The 24,289-nt window shown below is 37.7% G+C and overlaps 2 protein-coding genes across 3 annotated transcripts in view; both read left to right on the top strand.

Annotated features, from left to right (window-relative positions):
* LOC127411315 (exocyst complex component 5-like) overlaps positions 1 to 24,289 on the top strand; it is a 327,593-nt gene that overhangs the window by 108,594 nt on the left and 194,710 nt on the right. The gene's annotated exons all lie outside the window — the stretch shown is intronic.
* LOC127411349 (homeobox protein OTX2-like) lies at positions 17,356 to 23,825 on the top strand. Of its 2 annotated transcripts, none has more exons than XM_051646866.1 (4): positions 17,356 to 17,426; positions 20,242 to 20,473; positions 21,251 to 21,402; positions 21,591 to 23,825. In XM_051646866.1, exons 2-4 carry the CDS (start codon positions 20,377 to 20,379, stop codon positions 22,209 to 22,211), a joined length of 870 nt encoding a protein of 289 aa, XP_051502826.1. In that variant the 5' UTR covers positions 17,356 to 17,426; positions 20,242 to 20,376; the 3' UTR covers positions 22,212 to 23,825. The 2 variants fall into 2 exon arrangements, with proteins under 2 accessions (XP_051502826.1, XP_051502827.1); XM_051646867.1 differs by lacking the exon at positions 17,356 to 17,426 and adding an exon at positions 17,483 to 17,617.

The following is a 24,289-nucleotide window of genomic DNA, read 5'->3' as shown; positions in this document are numbered from 1 at the left end:
GAACAATAACTGAAGCTCCTGACCCATATCTGCATGATTTTATGCACTGCACTGCTGCCATGATTGGCTGATTAGATAATCGCATGGATGATTGTTGGTGCCAGACGGGCTGGTTTGAGTGTTTCTGTATCTGCTCATCTCCTAAAGATTTTCAGTGTCATTGGGGGCCTCCCTAAGATCGAAATCCTAAAAGCACCCCTGTCATTTGTAATGAAAAATAAATGATTCAATTAGAAAAATGCAAAATAGAAACATTTTCACAAGTGGACTCATACGTCGGAAATTCGCATGCATTTGCATGTTTGTTTTTTTTGGGGGGGTTGGGTATGTCGACACAGCCATTGACCAGGAAAATAAAAAATGGCACTCCGTGTCAAAAAGGTTGCTGACCCCTGGTCTAGCATCATTTGTTTGCAGATGCCACTTGGTTTGATCTTTTTGTTATCAAATGGAATGAAATTCATACATTTTTAAGTGTGGTTTAAGTGTCTAAATACATTTTGGCACCACTGTAGCTAAAGCAAAAAGATATGAGAATCCCATTTGTCTTTTTTGGAAATCTAAGAAGTTCTTTAGAACCTAAAGCTTCCATGTTTGACCCAACATGAAAGTGGCAACTAATAGCTCTCTGCATGAAAACAGGACGTCAGGCCTTCTGTACTACATTCACTCTATTTAAACTTCACATACAGAGCAGGGTAAAGCCCTGTTCACACCGGCAGCGACATTGTCTCTTAATAAATGATCTATCAGTGTATGAATTTAACTCAAATGGATTGCTGACCATTTTTGACACATCATTCTAATTTGATCATTAATCAATTCTCTTGCTTCTAAAAACGAACATTCTGCAAGTGAGAGTGCTTTATATAAAATGCAGCATGCTCATAGCATCATATCATTAACCAGATGAACAACCTATCAATGTATGAATCAAACTCACTCAGATTTTGACATGGTTTTCAGCACATCATTGTTTTATTATATATTGTACATGCATATGGTTACAGACAAATTATACTGAACAGTGAAATCCCTCACAACATTATAATTTCTCCTCTGTCTTGCCAGCACCTGACTCCAGTATGTCAAAGGAGACAGATGACATGAGCTCAACTGCCTTCTCTCCCATTGGTAGTTGCTCCCAAATGCCACTTATCATTTGCATAAAGTTGAACTTTTCTCAGCTTTTTCACCAACGGTCTCTGTCACTTGTGTTGCCAGAAGTAGCTCTGCTCTCATTGAAAATGAATGAGATCCTGTCGCTTTGTGTCGCTGGTGGTGTGAAAGGGAGGGTTTTATTTCTTCATACTGTATTTGCTCCATAGCCTTTCTGTTACTGCCTCTCTGTCTCTACTGACAGCTCACCCGTCTGCCTGCCCGTGCCTGCCTGGTAATTAAACATCCATGCCATCAGGCAGGCAGCTGGCAGCACTCCCTCGAGAATGCCAATTAAGTTTGTAAAATATTTAGGCTACAAAACTGTACAAGGGGAAGCATGGTGGTGCACAGTCATTCATACAATTCCGTAGAGGCCCCAGACTGTCCTCCCCTGTGGCCCCCCATCTGTGTGATACACAGGGAAATAACACCTATACACACTGCACACTCCCCTGAGGCAGAGACTTATGATCAGAGTACATTAACATTAGATCAAAGTAATAATTATGTAATGGCAAGGCTTAATATACACAAATATTAGCAGTCAGAGAGTACTGCATTATTCATTGTTTTTACTGGGTTGCATCTAGCCTAATTTGGTTCTTTTGTAAACAGCTTATAGATAATATAAAGAAACATGCATAGTTTGTTTTGAAAGCAGAAAATGTTAGCAGAGGATTAACTTTTTATATTATATATATTTCTTTTTAAAAATGCATTACTTGGCCTACACACTGCCTGGTGCTGCATTTTCTAAGTATAAATCTAATATTTATTTGCCTGTTTCTGCAATGTTAGTCAGTTAGTTTTGGAAACATACTGCATTGTGAACAGGAAATAGAAAACACTGAATTTCCAAGGCCATCAATATCTAAAAAGTTCCATTGGAGAAAGTGTTAGTGTTATGATTGATTAAAATTACCAAATATATCATAATTTGAAATGCATTGATCAGTCTACACAAATGATTTTGCTACATTTATGCCGCTTAGCCTCACTGGAATGAAATTTCCCACCACCGAAAATGGAGATTTTCGAAAATGCTCTTTAGTACCGCATTCTTCAGACAACAGTGTCTTTAGGAAACGGAATACAGAGTTTTCAAAGACATGGACTAGTGTGGACTTGGCCTAAAATATTCAATTTTACTGACACATACAGTAAGAGAGGAGACATGAAATTATTGTTCAAAGAAGGGGGGAAACTGGACCAGCAAATGACTAGACTCAAATCACATTGCCCACATGAGCACCACCATGCAGCATATCAGAACATGTCAGTACACTAACCACTAGGCCATGTTTCTGACTCTTTTAGAATTCGACTGCAAATCTTAAAATACTCCCAAACCTTTAAAACATGAGAAAACTTAACATAAACTGTAGCTAAATATTAAACGTTAAATGTAAATGTAAATGTCTCCTAGTAAGCATCAGCAGAACCATCATAATAATCCTATATACAGTAAATGCTTTTTCATTCAAGCATATTGTGGCTGTATCTGATAACCTCATCACACTGGTGTCAAGACACTGGAGAAGTGGACTGCTTTGAGAACAGCGTGAATATCATTTCCATTTTATGCTCTTTAAAATGATCACTTCAGCCAGTGTAATTGGGCAGTCCAAAGTACAGAAACATGGAGAAAGGTCAGCTAATTGAATGGACCGAGTGTAGGCCGGCAGATATTAAAGAGAAATCATAGCGACTTACAGATACAGAAGATGTGCTTGACATGCCAATATGCTTGAATTCAACACGAAGCAAATGGGAAACTTTTAACTGGGAAAACGAATTAGTTTTTAAACGTCATTTTGTGCAAATAAAAAAAAAAAACAACAACATTTTTTACATGTAAATGTTTCTCTATTTTATTGCTAACCTTTTTTTTTTTTTTTTTTGGTTCGCTTGGTGAAATATGGCAAATGTTTATGTATGTCATGTAAATGAATGGTGCTGTTACTCATTATAAATTTGTATGTGTAAATGTATAATTTTGCATAACCTTATCTTTGTTTTTCAAAACTATCTGTGTTGGCAGACTTTCATATCAACTAATGTCATTCACAAACAAAAAATGCAAATGTGCAACCGCACACACAAACACATATACAGTATGTGCATGTGTGTATGTATATGCAATTATGAGTTTTATAAATATCCACCAACTGCATCTTGACTGAAAATCGCATACACTAATGAGATCTTCCATGTACAATGAAGAGCATTAATATATATGTAAATTAGCAGAGGAACAGGCTGTCATTGCTATAGTACTCCCTCTCTCTCTTTCGTAGTTGGTTCGAAACTGTGCCTTTAGCATTGGTTCATCCATAACGCTTACACTGTCATGGATAAATTAAAGATATAACAACACTAGAATGCAAAACAAATAGAAAATCAGCTAATATGTCTTGATTTTTGTACATGTGACTCTTTGGTGTGGAGAGAATAAGTACATTTGGATGGGTAATCAAGCTAAGAATTGTGGCAAGTTTCCTTCTAGACGATGCCATAAAAGTCGCTTTCAATAGAACTATTACTGTTTAAAAGAAGTCAAGCCTTCTGTGTGTGATTTTGCATGCCACAACCTGACCTTAGGAGATGACCTGGATTTAGCCTTTTTCTCTCAAATCCTTGTCTATGACCGTTTTGATGACATCAATGCCACTGTTCCCAGGTCAGTTGTTGAGTGGGCCAGGTAGCAGTAAGGAGGGGCCAGCTATGAGGAAGGGGTTTAACGTCTAAGGGCTGCAGGTCGGTTGTTCAAAGCAAACTCTGTGCATTGTTGGGTGGTGGAGGATTAGATCTCTCCAGCTGAATTTGCCTTCTAATTAAAAGGGATAAAGAGGTAGGAAAATAGAAGGGCACTGTTGGGTGGAAAAGAAAGCGAAGGGGGTGAAAGGTTAGTTGGAAATACACTTATTGTAAGAGTATTTACCAGCTCAGCAGTATATGGTATAGGCAGGATTCAATGTCTTGTAGCCAGTATTAGGCCGTCATCATTGTACTAGCTTTCCCTCTTTCACTAAAAAGAGCAGCGGGGGTCAATACAGTTTCAAACCAAGGTACTCAACGTACTAGTATGCTTAAACCACAACACTTTAAGAGAAAACTGATGAAATGTGCAATGTCCCATCATTAGCTGTTACCGTATTTTACTCTTGCCTGAACGTTGATGTGGAAATTGCCTCGAAAATTTGGTTGAAACAGTGGTTGAAACAGTAAATGTCTTCAGTGTAATGGACATTTCTACTGGAATAGATCTTGAAGCCCCCCGATAAAAAAAACCATTGGATTTTAATGGTTGCTTGGAGTCCACAGTGGACTGAGCTGTAAAAGCCATTTTTAACCATTTAGGGCTTGACGTTACTTACAAATCACCATGAGTGATTACTTTTGACCCTTATCCATAATTCTACCTAACTTTCCTTTTAATATATAATTTTTATATGTACATTATATAAAAATTCAACATAGGCAACAGAATTGGTGAAGCACCAATTTCATTTGGTTGTTATAAAGAGTTGTGAGGATTTGGCTAAAATCACCTCATTTATTGGACAACAATGAACTGTTGAGCATTGTTATGACGTTGTTCAGAGATATTTACTGTTATACAAAATTCAACTCAAAATCAATGCTTAGATAACCAGATTAATCCAACTCTTTATGTCAAGTCAGATTACTTGTATTAGATTACCAGAGTAATCCAGTTCTTATTTTAATACAAAGTCTCATTAATATGTACATCGATAGTGTTGATGCACTAACCATTTAGGCTAACAATAGATATCAATAAAAAAAACAACACTTGTTTCAGCACCTCTGGATCACTCTTTTGGGGACATAGTTGTAGGCCTCTGCCCAAGGGGGACCCCTGGCCCTCAGCGTGTTTTTGTTTAAGTCTCCCCCTCTCCTCCTCCCTCTTCTCATCCAGTCCCTCCCCTCTCGTCAACCCACTACTGTTTTGGAAGCCCATTTTCAGGCATGGGGTCTGCCTCCCCCCGGGGGTCCCACAAACAAATGCTCCATGCTCTAAGCTCCTACAGCAGCTCCGATTCTCCCCACAGACCCGGGAGGTTAACGACATGCCAGTGGAAAACACAACCACCCCCTCACCCCTTTATTCACTCCATACCTACAGTACCTCTCAATCTTTAGCATGAATTTATCCCAGCTAATGCCCATGCTTGGCAAACAGTGAACCCCTTAACTTACAATAAATTTTGGTAGTTTTAACTCTACATTTTGATAGTTGTTTTGTTTCTAAGTAGCTTCAAACAATGAACTCCAAGCTTCAGTATAGTTGTATTACTTACATTAGGCTGCACATTACAATTTACATTATGAACTAGTTAGGCATTAAAAACACAACCCTGTTTGAGTTGTAAAATTAATTAATGCTTAAGAAACAAAAATGCAATCTGACACACCATTGAAGTGCTGTGTAAAAAGGGGTAAAGCTTGCCTATATCTAATTACTGGAGATAACTAATAAAGCGGCATCACACTAATGATATGTGTGTAGCCATTTTGGAGCTTGCATTGACAATTAACCTTTCTCGTTTGGTGATTTGTAACACAAGCAAATCCTGTTATCAGCAAATATAGCACATGGCTCACACACACTCAACTCCAACTCCAAACAGGGGTGTAAGTGGTGTTTATGGTCTGTAACGAGAACAATAAAATAAACATTGGGTAGACCGCACCAGTACACACAGCCAAACTAGTGGTGCAAAGCGAGTGAGTGACATAGATAGAGTGAGAAAGATATTTCACAGCAACTGGCCACGGCTTTATAAATATTAATAATAATGATGATGATGATTTTCCAGTTTCCAGTATCACTGCATTGGGTTAAAGATACTGGGGCTATGTTCAGAACTGAATAATAGCTTATAATGACGGAATATTGCACAGTACACAATGTATACTACCTAGTTTAAAATATATATATATATATTATGTGGCATGTTTCATGTTATCACGATGCATGGATATAGCATCCAGTTATCATCTTGGAAGTATTTGCATCTACTTCTATTTACTGATTTTATCTTCAAAATATATATTTTTAAAATTATTGTTTAATTCTGAATGTGTAAAAAATTATTAATGAGGAAATAATTATTTAAAAAAGAGATTGCTTTAGTTAAAAACTGTAGCTGTAATTCTGTGCAGTGTGCAGGACACAAACTATATGCTGCAGTAGTAGTAGGATTTTTATGGTTAAATGCAAAATGCATCTTGAGATGGTGAAATCGAAAGAAGTCGTACAAATTGGCTTTTGCAAAAACATTTTAGTCCCATAGAGAAAAAAATAAATAAACCAACAAACATTGTTATTACAATTTTTCCTAATTTTAACCCCAAACCTAAACCTAGCCATAAAGTCTAACCCCCAAACCCTAAACTTAGCCATGATTTTAATAGGAAAATAACTTCTGTGTACCACAGAAGAAAGAAAGCATCAGGTTTGGAATAAGACAATGGAAGCGTATTGCAGGTTATTAACACACATCAGTTATTTGTATTGCATAAATACATATGTAATTAGTAGCCAAATATGTTCACAGATGTTTCCTTTCTTGAAATAAAATATTGAATAAGAGGTTATTTAGTACCTGTATTGTATTGATTTGAAATTCTGTTTGTTGATTGGTTAGTCTCTATGGGGGAAAAAAACAAGCTAACGAATTATTACAAGTTGTCATGAGATTATGTTGTAATTTCTTATTCCAAACTTTGCCTGAGTGACATGTCAAGCGCTTGACAGCAGTAACATTTGTACGTTGTAATCTAACACACTGTAACAAGAGTCAGTCCTTATGTGACCCATGTGCTTCCACTGGGGCTGAACCTGTTATCCACAAGGCCTACATCACACCCAAATTCCCAGTCTTTGGCAAGATGCCAACTCACATTGTGCCGAATCATGTGGGCCTACTGCTGTTGCTATGGGGACATGGTAACCTTGTCTCAGACCTTGGGGTGGTGGAGAAATTGAGGTTGTCATCCCTGACAGAATGCAGAATGGATAATAATGACAGGATGATGCATCAGATGATATCTCCAAGAAAGAAACAATGGAGGAATGATGGCAGAGTTCGAGAAAGAGGGTGTGCACTTGGAAAGTCTAAATCAGAAACCAAACTGGTAAATGGATAATGGCACCAATAAGGGTAAACATTAAATACTTGCAAACAAGAAGATGCAATAATTAGGGCTAAAAAATTATGGTTAGTGGGTAGCAGTTTCAGAAACTAACTGGGGCTAGGAGCAAAAATGCAAAGCAAATGGATCTAAATGTCCCACATATATGAAATATGGAGTCAGAAATACCCCTGTTGTTAATAGATAAAAAATATATTATTTTAGACATTTCATAGGGATGGGAATTGTAAGGAATTTAAAGTTTCCAATTCCTCTTGATTCCAATTGCTTAATGGTTAAATTAAGGATTCTTACTTTTGAGGAAGAAATATTTTAAAATAAGAAAAGCCAGTTTTATTGCATTTACTGCCATCAACAGTTTGTCAGATTATGAGATCACTTCACATTTCAAAAAAGCATTCATGCAAAAGACGTTTACAGACATTGTAATGACTTTTTCAAAGACTTTCTAGAGGCATAAATGCAATCCAATAATTGGTCTTACTGTATATATTACATACAAATTCAAAACAAACAAAAAATTTGCTAATACATATTCATTATTATATTTTTTTTTTTTTTATAAAATTTTGCAAAAAAAACTCGTAATGTGTAGACCTATCTTTAACAACACATTGTCATTTGAACAACCAGTTAGTAACTGCACTGCCTAATTTGAGTCAGGAGCCTTAAGCATTACATAACAAGGTAACATTTGGTTCATTTCGAGCTTGACATGATGCAAGTCAGATTCGCAAAAAAAAATATAAATAAATAAATAAACGGCTCATAAGAGTCATTTGTTCAGGAACTGCACAAACTGCACTGCTTGTTAGGGAATCGGACTACATTGGTTGCGCTGTACGTTTCGTACTGTAGATTTAAAAGAACCTGCTCAAAAGATTCATTAGTTCAGGATTCACACTACACCAGACGCATTGTATACTTTGCACTGTAGATTCAAAAGAACCAGCTCATTGGAGTCATTTGTTCAGGAGTCATGATGTGTGTTTCCTGTTGTAGATTCAGTAGAGGGGCGGCGCGGGTGCTGAATATCAAAGCAGGAAACACTGTCAGAGTATTTTATTACGGTGTTCCATCCGCATTGGCGGGAAAATGTTCGTTTAAGCACTGTTAATGAAATGAAAGTCATGAAAATCATACGCTTCCAGCATTGTCTAATAAATGTAACCAGTTCCTGGTTCCCAACCCTAATTTCTTAATATTCAATTTAAGGCATGTACTATAGTTATTAGTTGAGTAAAAAAGTAGTAGCAGAACAAATATGTCATCATAAAGGTATGAAAGTGCCCCTAAATATAGTCCCATCTTAGTAACAAAAGTTCATTTCTGACACTGGTGGGTTGTTTCCAGTGTTTTATCTAATGTCAAATTGAATGGCACAGCGGTCTGATTTTACTGCAGTATACCAAATCCTGCCAAATTTTCCACACTAAACATTTCCACCTCACTCTACAGAGGTGGGTCTGATGGGGCGGATCAATGTTGGTCTGATCCATCCAGTTGGGTGGGGGTGGGAAGTGGGCATTAGAGGGGGGGTTTGTTGGCAAGGTGAGGTTGTGAGGCTCCAGTTGGTCCACTGGAGGCTGGCTGACTGATGGACAGAGGGGGGGACATAGCCAGTCTGGCCTGGGCGAGGAGGAGAGGCTGGTGGGAATGGCGGAGGGGTGCTGGACTCTGGCCCAGAGTGGTGACTGCCTGTCTGTCCAGGCGCTGGGCCACTCCAGCCTGCTCCTCCAGGCTCCTACCCCTGAGTGGGCATTTCAAAGGGATGGGCCTGCCCTCTCTCTATCAATCACACTTTTGCCCTTGCTCTTTCTCTCTTTCTTTCTCTCTCTCTCTCTCGCTTTGTGACTTACTTGTTTGCTTATATTCTTCCTACCACTCTTGCATATCTCTCCTGATTCTCCTAAGTGATCTCAGTCATTTAAAATTACTGTGCACATCCATGTACCTTGTAATTGAGTCGCCAATCACTGACAGATCACACACACCACATTAATACTTTCTACTGTGCTTTATTCATTTTTTCCTGCGCAATAACCTTCCCGATCAGTTTGATTTTGCCTGATTCATCAGACTCTGACCAGTTGCACTGTGGGGTAGAGAGATAGAAAGAGAGAAGAGGAGGAGGGATGGAGTTGTACCGCTACACTGGACCCATCTGCCCGATGTCTTCCCCTGCTGCGGAGCATGATGTTGCTCCATGACTCGATGGCTCCACCATGGTGCTGACCATTATGCTGCTGCTTTATTGAACTGTGCCCCAGAAGCTCCACAGCAGAGACCACAATAATTTCAGAGCAACTCAACAGTTTGTCCAATTTGACATGTCATTTTATGTTTGTGATGACATGTTATGCTTATGTTAGCCTCTAGAGATATATGAGTTGCATTAAGGTTTGAGATAAATATCCTATTTCATTAAGAGACTTATACCCACAAGGTCTTTTCTAAATGTTTATTAAGCAAAAACCAAAGCAGTTTATGAAATCTGGAAATAGAAAAGCAAACACTCTTAAATATTTGACAGAGATATGTATTTAATCACAATTTATACATGTCAGTTATTGCAAGCTTTTTTCTCTTTGCAGATACAATTAATACACACTTAAACAATATATAAAATAAGAAATAGACCTTTACAAAGATTTTGGTCAAAAATAATGTACATTAAATGGCGATAATTGCAATATCATTGACCATAAGACTGATATCATTTCATAAATCAATGTTAAATGTGTTAATATCATTCTAATAATATTCTTATAATCAGCATGAAGAAGGGATATTGTGCTCCAGTTCTCATTCTTTAATTACATTAATGTGACAAAAAATACATCAGGCTGCAATTTATTTGACCACTCTATTTTTCTATTCAGCTTCTGTCAGTTCCTGAGCCTACCTATCTATCACCTCCCCTGCCAGCAATTCAAGTGAGTCCTCCACACCCTCTGTCCTCTCCTCGTCTCCCACCTGGCATTTTCCGGGCAGTAGGTCTAGTGAAATTCCTGCATCCCTATTGCCAGCCGCAAGGCGGTAACCACTGGTGTTTCTGAGAGTGTTCCCACCCCCAGCACACACACAGTCAAATGCGCACACACACATAGCCTGTCCTGTCCTGTCCCAGTCTGCAACTCTGGCTGACTCTACATTCTTTTCAGCAGTATTTGGTTCCCCATGGTAACCAGGAGAGTAATGAGTGGTGACCTGTCATATTAAAGGAATAGTTAACACAAAAATATAAAATATGTAATGATTTACTCAAACTCATATTGTGACAAACCTGTATGACTTTCAGCGGAACAAAAAAGGAGTGAAAGAAGTCTTTTCAATACAATGGCAGTTGATAGAGACACACTTTAAAGCTTATAAAAGAACCCAAAAGTATCATAAAGGTAGTCATGTGAATTTTGTGTCATTTTCCAAGTATTCTGAAGGCATATGATTATCCTAAAATTTAGTAATTTTGCAGTGAAAATCTCAATGTCCATTGCACGTTTATTTGTGCATGATAAAAGCTTTTTCACAGTGGCACACGTTCTCCTTAATGGTACTAATATATACCTAAAACAAGGATACCAACCAAGTGACCACTGTTTTATTTTAAACAGTACCATTTTTTCTGAGTTTTCCATTAATGTCGAGAAAAAACACTTGCATTTATGCATTTTTACTGATAATTATCCAGTTAAATGTAACAGTACTGTATACGTGACAGCAATGTACCAGATACATCCATAGAGAAGCCTGGTAGTATATATGTCTAAAGAAACTACAATATATCAAGGTAGTAAAATTAACTAAAAAATGTATTTTTCCTCTCAAATCTACAGAAGCAAATCAAGCTAGTTAAAGTTTAGGTCATAAACCTACATTAACAGGCATTTGTTTTTAGTGTACAACATATTTTGTTGTTCAACAACTATTTATCTATATGCTATAAAACTGTCAATAATTATTTATGTCCGTGTGTACATCAGCAACACTGAGGCAAACCTTAAATGGGGATCGTTGGAGTACATTTTGCATGCTTTTGTTAAACCTTTGTTTAAAATCTTTTAGAAATCTTTGTTTCATTATTATTTTAAAGCAAAATAAGGGGGATATGGGGTGATAAGTTCATATATACAGTATATATATATATATATATATATATATATATATATATATATATATATATATATATATATATATACTCACACACACTACTCAAGTGGGGCTTAGTAAACGACCAATCCATCATCCTTAACATTTTGATGAGGCTTTCAAGCAGAGTTTGTTGAGAATTATCTCATTTAGAGAAAAGACTGTATATAAAATCAAAAGAAGAGGTGTGTAGGGAGTTGCCGATTCATTCTTTTCAGGACACATATATTTCAGATGCTGGACACACTCAGTTTGGAGAGGGTGACATTGAAAAAGAAAGATAGAGAGATCATAGCAATCAGAGTTTGGAGGTTGTTTTATCAGCTGAATGGCTTACTAAGGTTTAGGGGACAGTTTGTGAACTTCTTGTGAGCACATACACACAAGCACACACACATACAAACAGGTCTTGTGTTTACTCTCTTAATTGGAAGGGAGGGTTCCAGTTGACAGACAAGCCCTTAAAGATACACAATTGTGAAAAACAGCTGCCAGCCTGTGGTTGGAAGGGTAGCTGACTACAGGCTGGAGCCCAGACAAGAACATGGCAGGAACGTAATGGAAACATCCAACTGACAGAATCATGAGGAGTCCCAACAGCCTACACTGTCCCATAAGAGATATAAATGGTTGAGGAACTGGCAATTGTAGTGTAAATAAGAAAGAAAGAAATGTTACTCGTGAGATTTTCAAAGTACGCAAAAAACGTATTTGTGCAAAACTTGATGTTTTTGCAAGCGAGTGAAATGAAGAGAGAGATGGAGTGAGATGCATGTGAACTGGCAGTTTATAAGACAGCAAGACGTTACAATTTGGAGGCTGAGTATTGGAGTATGAACATCAGTGCCAGAATGTCACTCAAAACAAAGTGGGGTTTGGATGGGGCACAAGCAAGGAATGCTCACCCCATATGGGGGCTCGTCCTCAACTCGCATGCCTTTCAAACTTGGTGCAGGGTTAATTATGTCACATAATTAAAGACTCAACACAATAACACAAACCTCTTTGTGGCTGAGTGTTCAAAGATTGGCTCTGGGACAAAATGACCCAAATAATTGTTATATCACCTCATATCTTATTTGGAGGCTTAGAATAAATAAATAGACTGTTTTCACAACATGACATTAGCCAAAGTTTACATTCAACCATCATTTTTCAATAAGAGATTATATAAATTGTGTTTTAAGGTATATCCTGTGGTTATTTTTACTTTCATGTCTTTGTTGCTCATATTTGTAGTACAATGCATGTCTTAAAGCGATGCATAACAGACACACCTTTACCTGGAAGGTCAAATAAAATAGAAAAATTTACCACAATCATAAACAGCCATTGCTTGTGCCCATTCTGTGAAGTTTTTTGTGGGGATTTCACAGGCAACACAATAGAACATTTCCAAAATGTGATCTCAGAGCCTTGAAGACTACAAGGCATCCAAGCATTTACTACATAATGCATAAATAAATTCGACCCACTCTGTTTCCGTGCCTTTGAACTCTGAGAGGGAATAGGAGGGGAAGTGAAGTCCACACTGCAGGGCAGGTTCTCCCATATACTACAGACCTAACACACCACAGAAAATGGGATGCTGGTTTAATAGACTAGATATTGTTACGGTAACCTATAATAATGATTATAGATTTTGTTGTAATAATAATTTTTGGAAAAGGGGTTCAAATTAAACAATTGCATTGCTTCCAATTCTTTAAAGATCTGTGCATATCTTCGTAGATCCTCCTCTGAATTCACCTTGAGGGCCGTTGCATTCTGTGTGTGTGTGTGTGTGTGTGGGTGGGTGTGTGTGGGGGGGTGTGTGTAAAAGTGAGAGCACAAAAGTGGAGAGAGAAAAGCATGTTTATGCATGACTGAAAGAACGCTTAGAGTCCCCTTGTTTGTCCTTGTCAGTATGGTGGAGGGCTTACTTGCCTCCTCATATTGATGACTTGAAGGGAAGAATCAGTTTTAATTGAATCCATTTGTTTGTTGCTCGGCCCCTGTGCAAACAGTAGACAAACAATTACAGTAGTGATTAATAACCCTTAAATATTTCCAGAAGATACTAAATGCAGCACACATGCATGGATTATATCCCCTCTTGGTGGAAATTTTAGTTTGTGTACAACTAACACTGAAAACTTGATTTGGAATAAAAGACACATGTAAAACAAATTGGTAAAATAATGTTTCTACACAATTTATTTGTCGCATTATACATAAACGTATTGAATAATGTGATGTAGCTACAACAGTACATAATTGCAGTGTAAGTAACTGGACTGGTGAATTTTAATATGCTTTCTCTCTCTTTCGATCTGTGTCTATATGTAGATAGTGGTAACCTCGGTGATCTCCTGAAATGTACTGTGCAATCATCCTCCACTTTCCTAACCCTTGCAATCTGACATCCTTATTTTCTTGGGCTGTGATGCGTATTATTTAACCCCATTTACATTCCCAGTACCTTACGAGAAGACATGGCACACAGGAAATTATGAAAGTCAATAAAGATCAAACAACCTCTTTTATTCATAGTAATTACTTTGTGCAAATATACCTTCGTTCAAGTGTTCCTCTCATCAAAAATGACTCTGTTATCGCATTTTAACACTGTCACAATTATGTCAAATCAGAGAGGCATTTGGGGAATATTATAGTGGTCTAGTCATAATACCATCCTAAATTATGTCCATTTAATCAGTGTCTTTGATTTTAATCTAAGTTTATTATAAAAAATAAAAAAAATTATATATATATTTAAAAAAATGTTATTTTAACACTGGAATACAAAGAAAAGTCTTTTTTATTTATTTATTTATTTATTTTTTATGAATACAAAAAAAGTCCCTTTTTATCAGTAAAACAGTCTTAACTAAGTGTAACATGATAGTCTAATTTGATAATTGAAACGGCACCACAGATTTTTTAAATTTTCGGGTGCTTAATAAAATTGTGAAGAAACTCTTTCCCTCCTACTGTGCTCCTCCAGACGTTCACATAATATAAGATCATATGACGTCCACTTTGCTTTTTGTCCACCAGTGCTTGTAAAACATTTGCACCTGCAGGGGAGACTGAAAGAGAGATGTTGAGGTGTTTTTAATTATTGAAGACTGGCAAACCTATGATAACAATTTTTGTAGTAGTAGTAATAAGTAATAATAACAACAATAAAATAATTAGGCTTATTAATATTAGCATTAATAAAAAAATATTATAATAAATATTTAATAAATATTTATTATTCAATAAATATGACTGAAAACGCAATTATTATCGTTATTATTTTTTCATTGTCTGTTTTAGTTCAAAAAAGAACGCGGTAATAAGTTACAAGAGACTGCTGCATTTTAATATAAATAAAGGTATGAAAGTCGCCACTCAACCAAAGTGGAGATTAAAGGGAAAGACTGTCATTTACTGGTATTGGGCTGTTGTGGTCACAGGCGCGAGCACGCATTGCTCTTTTTCACTTTGACAAACCACAATTCCTTTAAAGATGAGAATTCCCTCCGGACGCGGGGCGTTTAGAATTTGATAAATAATTTAGCAATTTAAACAGCGAGAGGCAACGCTTGGCGAGATCCCAGCGATAAAGGCACACGCGAGGGCTTTTAGCGCTGGATGAAACAGAGCTGCGATGTTGCTTGATACTAAATAAATGACACAGTGCGCATTCATATATTGCGAAATACAAGCGCCGGTATTGCCCAACGAGTCGTTCGTTTTAATAACGCGTCTTTACACGGCAAATGCGCAAATGAAGAATCTTTTATACTTATAAAAAAAATAAAAAAAAATAAAAATAAAGAAATAAAAAAATTCGTATAATTTGTATCCTAAATGAAGAAACGTTTGCTCAGGATTTTGAGGATATTTAGAAATTCTCATAGCCCTACATGAACAGTTATCGACTTTGTTAATCCCTGACATGGAGCGACCTGCAGTTTTCCCATCATTTGATACTGTGCTCGGGAGGACGAGTTTAGAGAGAGAGAAAAAAAAGAGCGATTTGGACTGGACATTTCTAAGTAAAACATCTTTAAAAAGAAAAACAAAAACAAAAAAACTCCATAAGCGCTTGCAGTGAAGCTCAGTGTTTAAAGATGTTCATTATGCAATGTCAAAACAGTAGTCGTGACAGACATGTGGATGTGGTAATAAATATTAACAGATAAATCACTAGGATAATGGTTGCTGTCAGCCTCTCCGGAGCATTCCACAAGAGCAGGTGCACAACTGAAGCTCTCCGTCAGGTCTTCAAGGTTAATCACTCGCTAAAAAGTTTTTTTGTTTTTCCCATCCCGCATCTGTAACGCAATGAAAGATCACAATCGATTAATGCAGTGCCATAGTTTATTCATTCTAAAATCTATAACATCAGTTGACCTGTTAGGCCTGTAGTCTAAGCTACAAGTTAAATTCAGTGGATGATCTCTGGATCTAAAGCTTTATAGGCTTGAATCTCTCCATTTATATTTGATCACGTTATTACAAATATAACAAATCATAATGAATATTATTATTATTATTATTATTATTATTATTATTATTATTATTATTATTATTACTGTAGCGGTTGTAGTTTCCGGTTGCTAATAGTATGGCAGTAATCTGGAAATAAGTTCACCCTTCTGTTCATAAAAATTCAAACTTTACCAACATTTACTATAGGTTAGCCTATATCTCAACAATATCAAACAAAATAGTACTTGAATACATATATTTAGAAATGTTATTTTTATATTTAAAAAAAAAAGGCATAGATGGTAGGCTACTGATTTCTCTTCCAATGTGATATATGAAAAATGAAAAATGTGACATATAACAACAACATCAATAATAATAATAATAATAATAATAATAATAATAATAATAACAGATCAGTAAAAATACAATAAAACAGTAGCAGTAGGATTAGTGGTATTAATATTACAAAATGCTTTAATTTCTTTAACATAAGTGACCTGCATTCAATGCAACGAAAACATACATTAAAGAAGACTGTTCTCTGAGGAAATGTTGCTCACCGTCGTTCATCTGGGCATGTGTCTCGAGTCTCTTCCTTCTCAGGATATCTTCAAATGGATAGACTAAAAGCTGATATGATACATGCTTTCCTCCTACACAGAAGAATCCAGATAGACATTTCTCGAAGTGGATACTGGCAACGTGTTTTAAGCATTTTAAAGGTAGGCTACTAATATTACGTCCTCACTGCACCACGGCACACTGCTTTCACGTGCACGTGTCTTATAAAAGGCCTTAATCTAGCCCCATGGCAATGCGATGCACTCATCTCTTGATACATTTGGGTATGTCAGCTAGAGCACTTGCAGTTTGAGCGTCATGTGGACGAGGGGACAGTTTTAAGGAATTAAGTCGCCGTAAATCCCTCCAGCTACGCAACAGAAATGCAGGAGGACTGCGCGTATTTGAGCGTCCGTATTCATCATTGCTAACCCCCATAACCCCCATAACTTTTGAGCACAGTCTCAAGAATAAAAAGGGCTAAGTCACGACTGATAATCATGACTGAGATTGTAACAAATTACACTCACTTTTGATTCTTCTGCAACTTCCAGCCCTAATCACTCAGGGCCACCGCAGCTCAAATATAAGGTCATTTTAAACATGTCATGCAAATATACAAGAGCGTTGTTTTTACAGACAGGAGTGTAACAACTTAGAAATGCATTTCCTTCCACTATATTCTTAATACAGCAGGTTAATGTTATAACGTAAAATGACATCCCTTTGACTCAGAGATGAGAATGTGCTGCAGCGCCTCGCTCTCATTGGCTGGAGAGTTTGGATCAAAAAGTAGCTGTCGACATTGTTTCCCTGCAAAGGGCCCTGCGAGAGAAACAGACTCCAGTCCTGTGCTCGTCATTGGTCACTCCAGTAACTTCAGACCAGAAGAGCAGCGAATCATAACCGTATGTACTTTAATCTCTTGAAACCATTTCTGTCGTTCTCCGTTTTTAGCTCGTAACTCATTTGCTTCACGGTTTCATCATGCTGAAAGGGATTTTATCTTGATGTCTTGAGTGTTTTTGTAACGATCGAGGCGTATATTCGCTATCGGACATAAAACTTTGACGTGCTTCGAATTGAATCATTTAATTCAGTAAGTATCCTGTTTGTAGCCTATGTGCAATTATTTCTGCATTAGCAGTTTATTAGTATTATTATTATAAGTATTCCTTTTTTATTTGTATAATTAGTAGGCTATTATTATGCAGTTGTAATAGGCTATTACAACGTAAATTAATCTGTGTAGCCTATTAGTCGTTTTATGTCTAATATTTCAACTATTGTGTGACTTGCATAAGATCACCAAATATCCAATTAGCCTATCTTAAAAGCGATCCTAACATTAAAAACAAAAAAGGTCGTAATTGTATTATCTGCTACCTATTTTGACGTGTGGCAGGCTAGAATGCAGTTTGACACTGTCAGTTTTCAAAAAGCAAATTGTACCGCAAGTATCAAGCTCCTTTTCTTAGTCATGTTCTTGCTCATTTCAAGCGCCTTTGCGTAGAAATAGCCATAGTTATTAATTAGCGATAATTACCGCACAAAGCGATAATTACAGAACAGCAAAACAAGTCTGATCGGCACACTTTTAACCTCTTTCTGATGCGTATTAAAATGGGCACAAAAAAAATTAGGCCCACGTGTAATTTATTTTCTTCTAACCTATGTAGGTACAAATATGATGATGCTTTTATGCAAAACTGTTTTGTTTTTTTATTCCAAAAAGCGTGTGTGTGTGTGTGTATGTGTGTGTCTCTGTGTGTGTGTGTGTGTGTGTGTGAGAGAGAGAGAGAGAGAGAGAGAGAGAGAGTGTGTGTGTGATTGTGTGTGTGATTGTGTGTGTGTGTGATTGTGTGTGTGTGAGTGTGTGTGTGTGTGTGTGTGTGTGTGATTGTGTGTGTGTGTGTGAGTGTGTGTGTGTGTGTGTGTGTGTGTGTGAGTGTGTGTGATTGTGTGTGTGTGTGTGTGTGATTGTGTGTGTGTGTGTGTGTGTGATTGTGTGTGTGTGTGTGTGTGTGAGAGAGTGTGTGTGTGTGTGTGTGATTGTGTGTGTGTGTGTGTGTTTGTGTGAGTGTGTGTGTGTGTGCGTGTGTGTGATTGTGTGTGTGAGTGTGTGTGTGATTGTGTGTGTGATTGTATGTGTGTGTGAGAGAGTGTATGTGTGTGTGTGATTGTGTGTGTGTTTGTGTGTGTGTGTGAGAGAGAGAGTGTGTGTGTGTGTGTGTGATTGTGTGTGTGTGTGTGTGTGAGAGAGAGAGAGAGAGAGAGAGAGTGTGTGTGTGTGTGTGATTGTGTGTGTGTGTGAGAGAGAGACATTTTTTTAGGTTACAAACTGGTAATTACAAGGGTATTATGCTATAAATGTGATTTATGAGGACATTTCTAGTGTCCCCATAATTTAAATCGCTTAAAAAACATACTAAACTATGTTTTATTGAAAATGTAAAAATGCAGAAAGTTTTTTGTGAGGGTTAGGATTAGGGGTAGGGTTAGGGTTAGGGTTAGGGGATAGAATCTATAGTTTGTACAGTATAAAAATAATTTTGTCTATGGATAGTCTGGAGAGATTTTTATTATAGTCATACACAGAATCAATGAGGCCAAAAGTTCAGCTTGAAGAGGTAGTGTCCAGTAATTAGGGAGCGCGTGCCACACGGATTATCTCGTTAATTTATCAAAAACAACATTTATCATAATTAATTATTGGATGAGGTAATTACTATTGAGCGGCTGCGCAACTGGTAGACCAGGACTGTTTTAAGTGACAGATTGAGGGGCAAAACCGTTGGATATTGCAACAAAAAAAACTCTCATAAATGTTGCATAATACGAATAAAGTTTGTGTTTTTATTAAAAAAAAAATAAAATATTCAGAATGGGATATGATTTGAATGGTGCTTGCACGAAATGTTCAAGTGATTTTTTATTTTATTTTACTTGATAACGGCCCTTTATTAGCTATAAGTAATTTCTTTTTTAACGTTTCAGTAAGGCCTGAAAACTTTTGATAGTTTAGTCAAGGTTTAAAGATTAGTTTCAACCAGATTTAATTTAAGTTAATAAGACAGCAGTTCAACTCTACATCAAAATCCAACTCTAGGCAAACAATATTTTAATGGAACACGAAAAGTTCAGACTTGAGCTTTTTGTTAGATTCCCTTCACCAGATCCATTCTGGGAAATACTAATACAAGTAATTATGATTGTATGATTTTGTGCGGACTGATATGAGAGAAGATTGGAGGAGGTAACTACTTTTGTCTCTCGCCAATGGAGCTTTTGTTATCAGCATTAGTTATCAGGCTAACAATGGCCTTTGTTTCCTCCAATAGCTCCCAATCAGTGGCCTTAATGCTTGAGACAATTAGCCGGGTTCCTATGCAAATTGTGTTTCTGGCTTGTGTGCACATTTGAACGACGGAGTTTTGTCTTTGTGAAGACTTGTTGCAACTAATAGATGTTACTTTTGGGGGCTGGTGGGGAGGGGGGGGAGGAAGGGGAGGGACGGGGGGCGTTTGTCAAGATGAGCTTCGTTCATCTCACGAGGACAGCTGGAGGTCTGGAGCGGCTTTAAGAGCACGTTGCTGTGTGGACGTGGTTGATTCGCCCATAGTCGTTGCAGCTAGAGGAACCCAGTGTTTATCAAATAACAGACGCTTCATTGCAAATAGAGAACGTCTCTCTTTATTTTTGTGATTCTTTTTTTGGAAACAGGGCATTGGTTTCACCGCTACGGCTGAAGACGAAAACAAGCCAGAAGCAGAAGAAAAAGAGACTGAAGGGCGGCCTCAGTCTTCGTGTCCGGCTTTCCAAATTTTCACCAACTTTACCCCCACAACCACCTTTAACATGATGTCGTATCTTAAGCAACCACCTTACACGGTCAACGGGCTAAGTTTAACTACCTCCGGTATGGACCTTCTGCATCCGTCCGTAGGATATCCAGGTGAGACGCGTTTCCAAATTACGCATTTTCGCAAACGGAGTTTGGTAGTCTCGTGCACACAACGCTATAAAGTTGATTTCAAGATTAGTTACACTTTTTTGTCCATTTGTCGTGGCTTTCCGGCAATCGGGATAGTGAATAAATATTAGCCTCCGTGGCTATTTGATTGTAGGTTGTATGCGATAATTACACTTTCATATGCAAGGCTTAATAAGCTCCAAGTTATTATTCGATAGTTTTTTTTAGCTATTGCATAAAAAGCACATATTGCATACATTTGCCATTGCTAATCTCTTAAACAGCCAAGTTTTGAACCATTCTTTAATTCAAATTGACAACCGTTTTGAAATCCAATTTCAAAAAGGACCATTTATAACTAAATGGGAGTTTTAAGAATGTAACACTTGCGGTTCCTCCGCAGAAAAACAAGATATTGGTGAATTAAAACAAAATGCATGTATTAGTCTGATGTGGGCTCGAATACAGTTGTTTAAAAAAAGAAACAAGCACCAATTATAACTTTCGGGAAGAAAAAAAAAATCTTAAAAATGACAAAATTTGTATTTATTTTAATATTGCAGATTAGACCCACATCAAAAGTTTTGAATGTTTGTCGTATATTTAACAGCTAATCGATGTCGGCCTACGTCGCATTTTCAGCTATATTCATTTCTCATAACCAATCGTTGTACACATGTTCACTTTTTAGCAGTATAATCTATGTATGATCGCTTTTCGGATGGACATCCATGTAATGCATCTGTTTATTTCTAACAGCGACTCCTCGAAAGCAAAGGCGGGAGAGAACAACATTCACTCGAGCTCAACTAGATGTGCTGGAGGCTTTATTCGCCAAAACGCGCTACCCGGATATTTTCATGCGTGAGGAGGTGGCCTTAAAAATCAATCTCCCAGAGTCCCGTGTACAGGTAGGTATCCTTTTCAAGGATCCAAGCATGTGAAATGGGGTATAGGCTATATAAAGAAATGAATGGATTGAGACTAGAAAGCGTATGATGAGAACATAGTTTATATAAATAATAATAGGCTAATATGAATAATTCGGAGGTGATGTTGCCCCACAAGTTAGTTAATAACCCCTATTTGTCCACGTCAGGTTTGGTTCAAAAACCGAAGGGCCAAGTGTCGCCAGCAGCAGCAGCAACAACAAAACGGAGGCCAGAACAAGGTGCGACCTGCCAAAAAGAAGAGCTCTCCGGCGCGGGAGGCCAGTTCTGAGAGCGGGGCGAGTGGCCAGTTCACCCCGCCCTCTAGCACTTCAGTCCCGGCTATCTCCACCACAACAGCGCCGGTGTCCATTTGGAGCCCGGCCTCCATCTCGCCGCTGTCAGACCCACTCTCAACCTCCTCCTCCTGCATGCAGCGATCCTACCCGATGACCTACACTCAAGCGTCCGGATATAGCCAGGGTTATGCTGGTTCCACATCCTACTTTGGGGGCATGGACTGCGGTTCTTACTTGACGCCCATGCACCATCAGCTGGCCGGGCCAGGATCAACTTTGAGCCCCATGAGCAGCAACGCTGTTACCAGTCACCTGAACCAGTCTCCAGCCTCCCTCCCCACACAGGGTTACGGTGCCTCGGGGCTCGGCTTCAATTCCACTGCGGATTGCTTGGATTATAAGGACCAAGCGTCCTCGTGGAAACTGAACTTCAATGCTGATTGCTTGGATTACAAAGATCAGACTTCCTCCTGGAAATTCCAGGTGTTGTGAAACTAACAAAACGTCTGCCATTTTGTCCAATCAACACACGAAAAGACTATCAAATAAACTTTGTAGACCTGCCATCCTTTCAAAAACAGAAGTGTTCTGTGAAGCGTGAACTGTCCGACGTGGATGGGTTGCACTGTGCCTGACAGCGCTTTCGAAGTTCGTATTTTTCATAACATTTCTATTTGAGTTACATGAACCCTTCATGGCGTGCAAAGTATTGGAAGGGTCGCGAGTTCGCATAAACTGGACATTTGACCACAACCTGTTAAGGTAGAGGGAATCAAAGTGAATTTGTAATAAGTTAGGTCAAAGCCACGGAGCAAATCCTTACAGAAGAGAAGAGGAGAGAGAAAAACTACACATTAAAAGGAGCCAATCTTTTGGTTAAGTGCTTGGAATGGGCAGGCTTTCTCTAAGCCTCTTACAGCACGCCGACCTATTTCAATGTTGGCAAGAAGAGAGACACTTCCATAAGCAGGATGTGTGTGTGTGTGTGTGTGTGTGTGTGTGTGATGTGTGCGCTGAACGCCCCCATGGCGACCTGGATGCACTACTTTATTTAAGAAAAGGTGTTTATAAGGAATCAATATGTAGTTTTTAAAAGACAATCAGTGTGTGTCTTATATAAATGGTACATTTGTGTGTGTGTGTATGTTTTTTTTTTTATTTTGTTTTATTATTATTGTTTTTTTTATCTGTGCTAGCCTTCGAAACTGTGATTTGTTGTAACTGTATGCAATTTGTGAGTTCCGTCGCATCTGCGAAGACTCGGCTGTGATTTTAATAGATTTTTTTTATTTTATTTTTTTTCCACGATGGTAAATAATAGTCACATGATTACTATTGAATTTTGAAAGAGACAACCCATCTCGAGAATACAGGGACTCAAGAGAATGTGTAAGAAAGAGAAGTAACTGTTTGTCGCCATTCATTGATCTCTATTGGTCATAACTGATAACATGCCACCCACGGGGATCTTAAACTTGTCTGGAGTGGTAATGTGGTCCCACCAGAGAAATATTAATAAACGATTTCAAATCTGACACCACATTTAAAGTTAAGTCTGGACGAGTTCTTAAAATTGACAATAAATTGTATGTGTTTTCTTGTGTTTTATAGCTTGGAAGTTAAAAGAATATATAGTTGATTAGGATGGAGAGGCCCAACTTATGAATAATAAGAAAATAATAATAATATTTCAACCAACACATTTGTAATCAATTGTCTTACGCTACTGTTCATCAGCCAGCCACAAACCTATGCCAACTAATTTAATATTACTTAACTTATTTATTTAACAGGTTGATGGTAATAAATTAAAACCACACTAAAAGCTGAATTCTTTTCTCATCTTTTTAACAAACTTAACCCCTAGCCGAAATGAAATAGCCACTGGTTTCCATTTCCCTTGGATAAATGAAGATGCAATTTCATGCATTTCAAAATTAAATACAGATAGTTTTCTCCTGGTTTATTTGTTTACAAGAAATTGTCCGCATTGAACAATGTATTCCAATACATTTTTAATAAAGTCGGTGTCAACAAGTGTTTTATAATAGGTTGGGCTTTGATAACGTATAGCCAATCAGAATCCTAAATAAAGATAAAACTTGAGAAGCAAGTCTTGTACTATGTGTCTTGTAATTTGGTCATTAAAGAACCTTACATTTAGAGTAGGCTAAATGTATCTCTGTAACTGCAAGTCGTTATCAGATTTTAATTATTTCTCATTTTCCCCGCCCAGTTTCCGGTTCTTTCGTTTTTAGAGACCTGGCACCAAGAATGCGCGGTTCGAGAAAGTCGCGCTAATCCGCTCCTCAAAGACCAGCTAATCCCAATATTTCACTGGCGGGGTTTCTTTAGGGCTGAGGGCAATTCAAACTTAACTCTAAGCCAACTTTAAAGACCCCTTTTTTTTGCGTGCAGAACCGCATCGTTGTGGTCCGTGTCGCCACTATACGGATAGCATTTTACAATGGAAAAAAAAAAAAATATGCTGCATTACGCTTTAATTCCACAAATTTGAGAACAATAATGTTGTACAGAGGTCCAATGACACGAATTCTAAACAAACCCAA

The sequence above is a fragment of the Myxocyprinus asiaticus genome, chromosome 20 (assembly GCF_019703515.2).
Source record: "Myxocyprinus asiaticus isolate MX2 ecotype Aquarium Trade chromosome 20, UBuf_Myxa_2, whole genome shotgun sequence".
Lineage (NCBI taxonomy): Eukaryota > Metazoa > Chordata > Actinopteri > Cypriniformes > Catostomidae > Myxocyprinus > Myxocyprinus asiaticus.
This window is presented reverse-complemented; position numbering and strand designations above follow the sequence as displayed.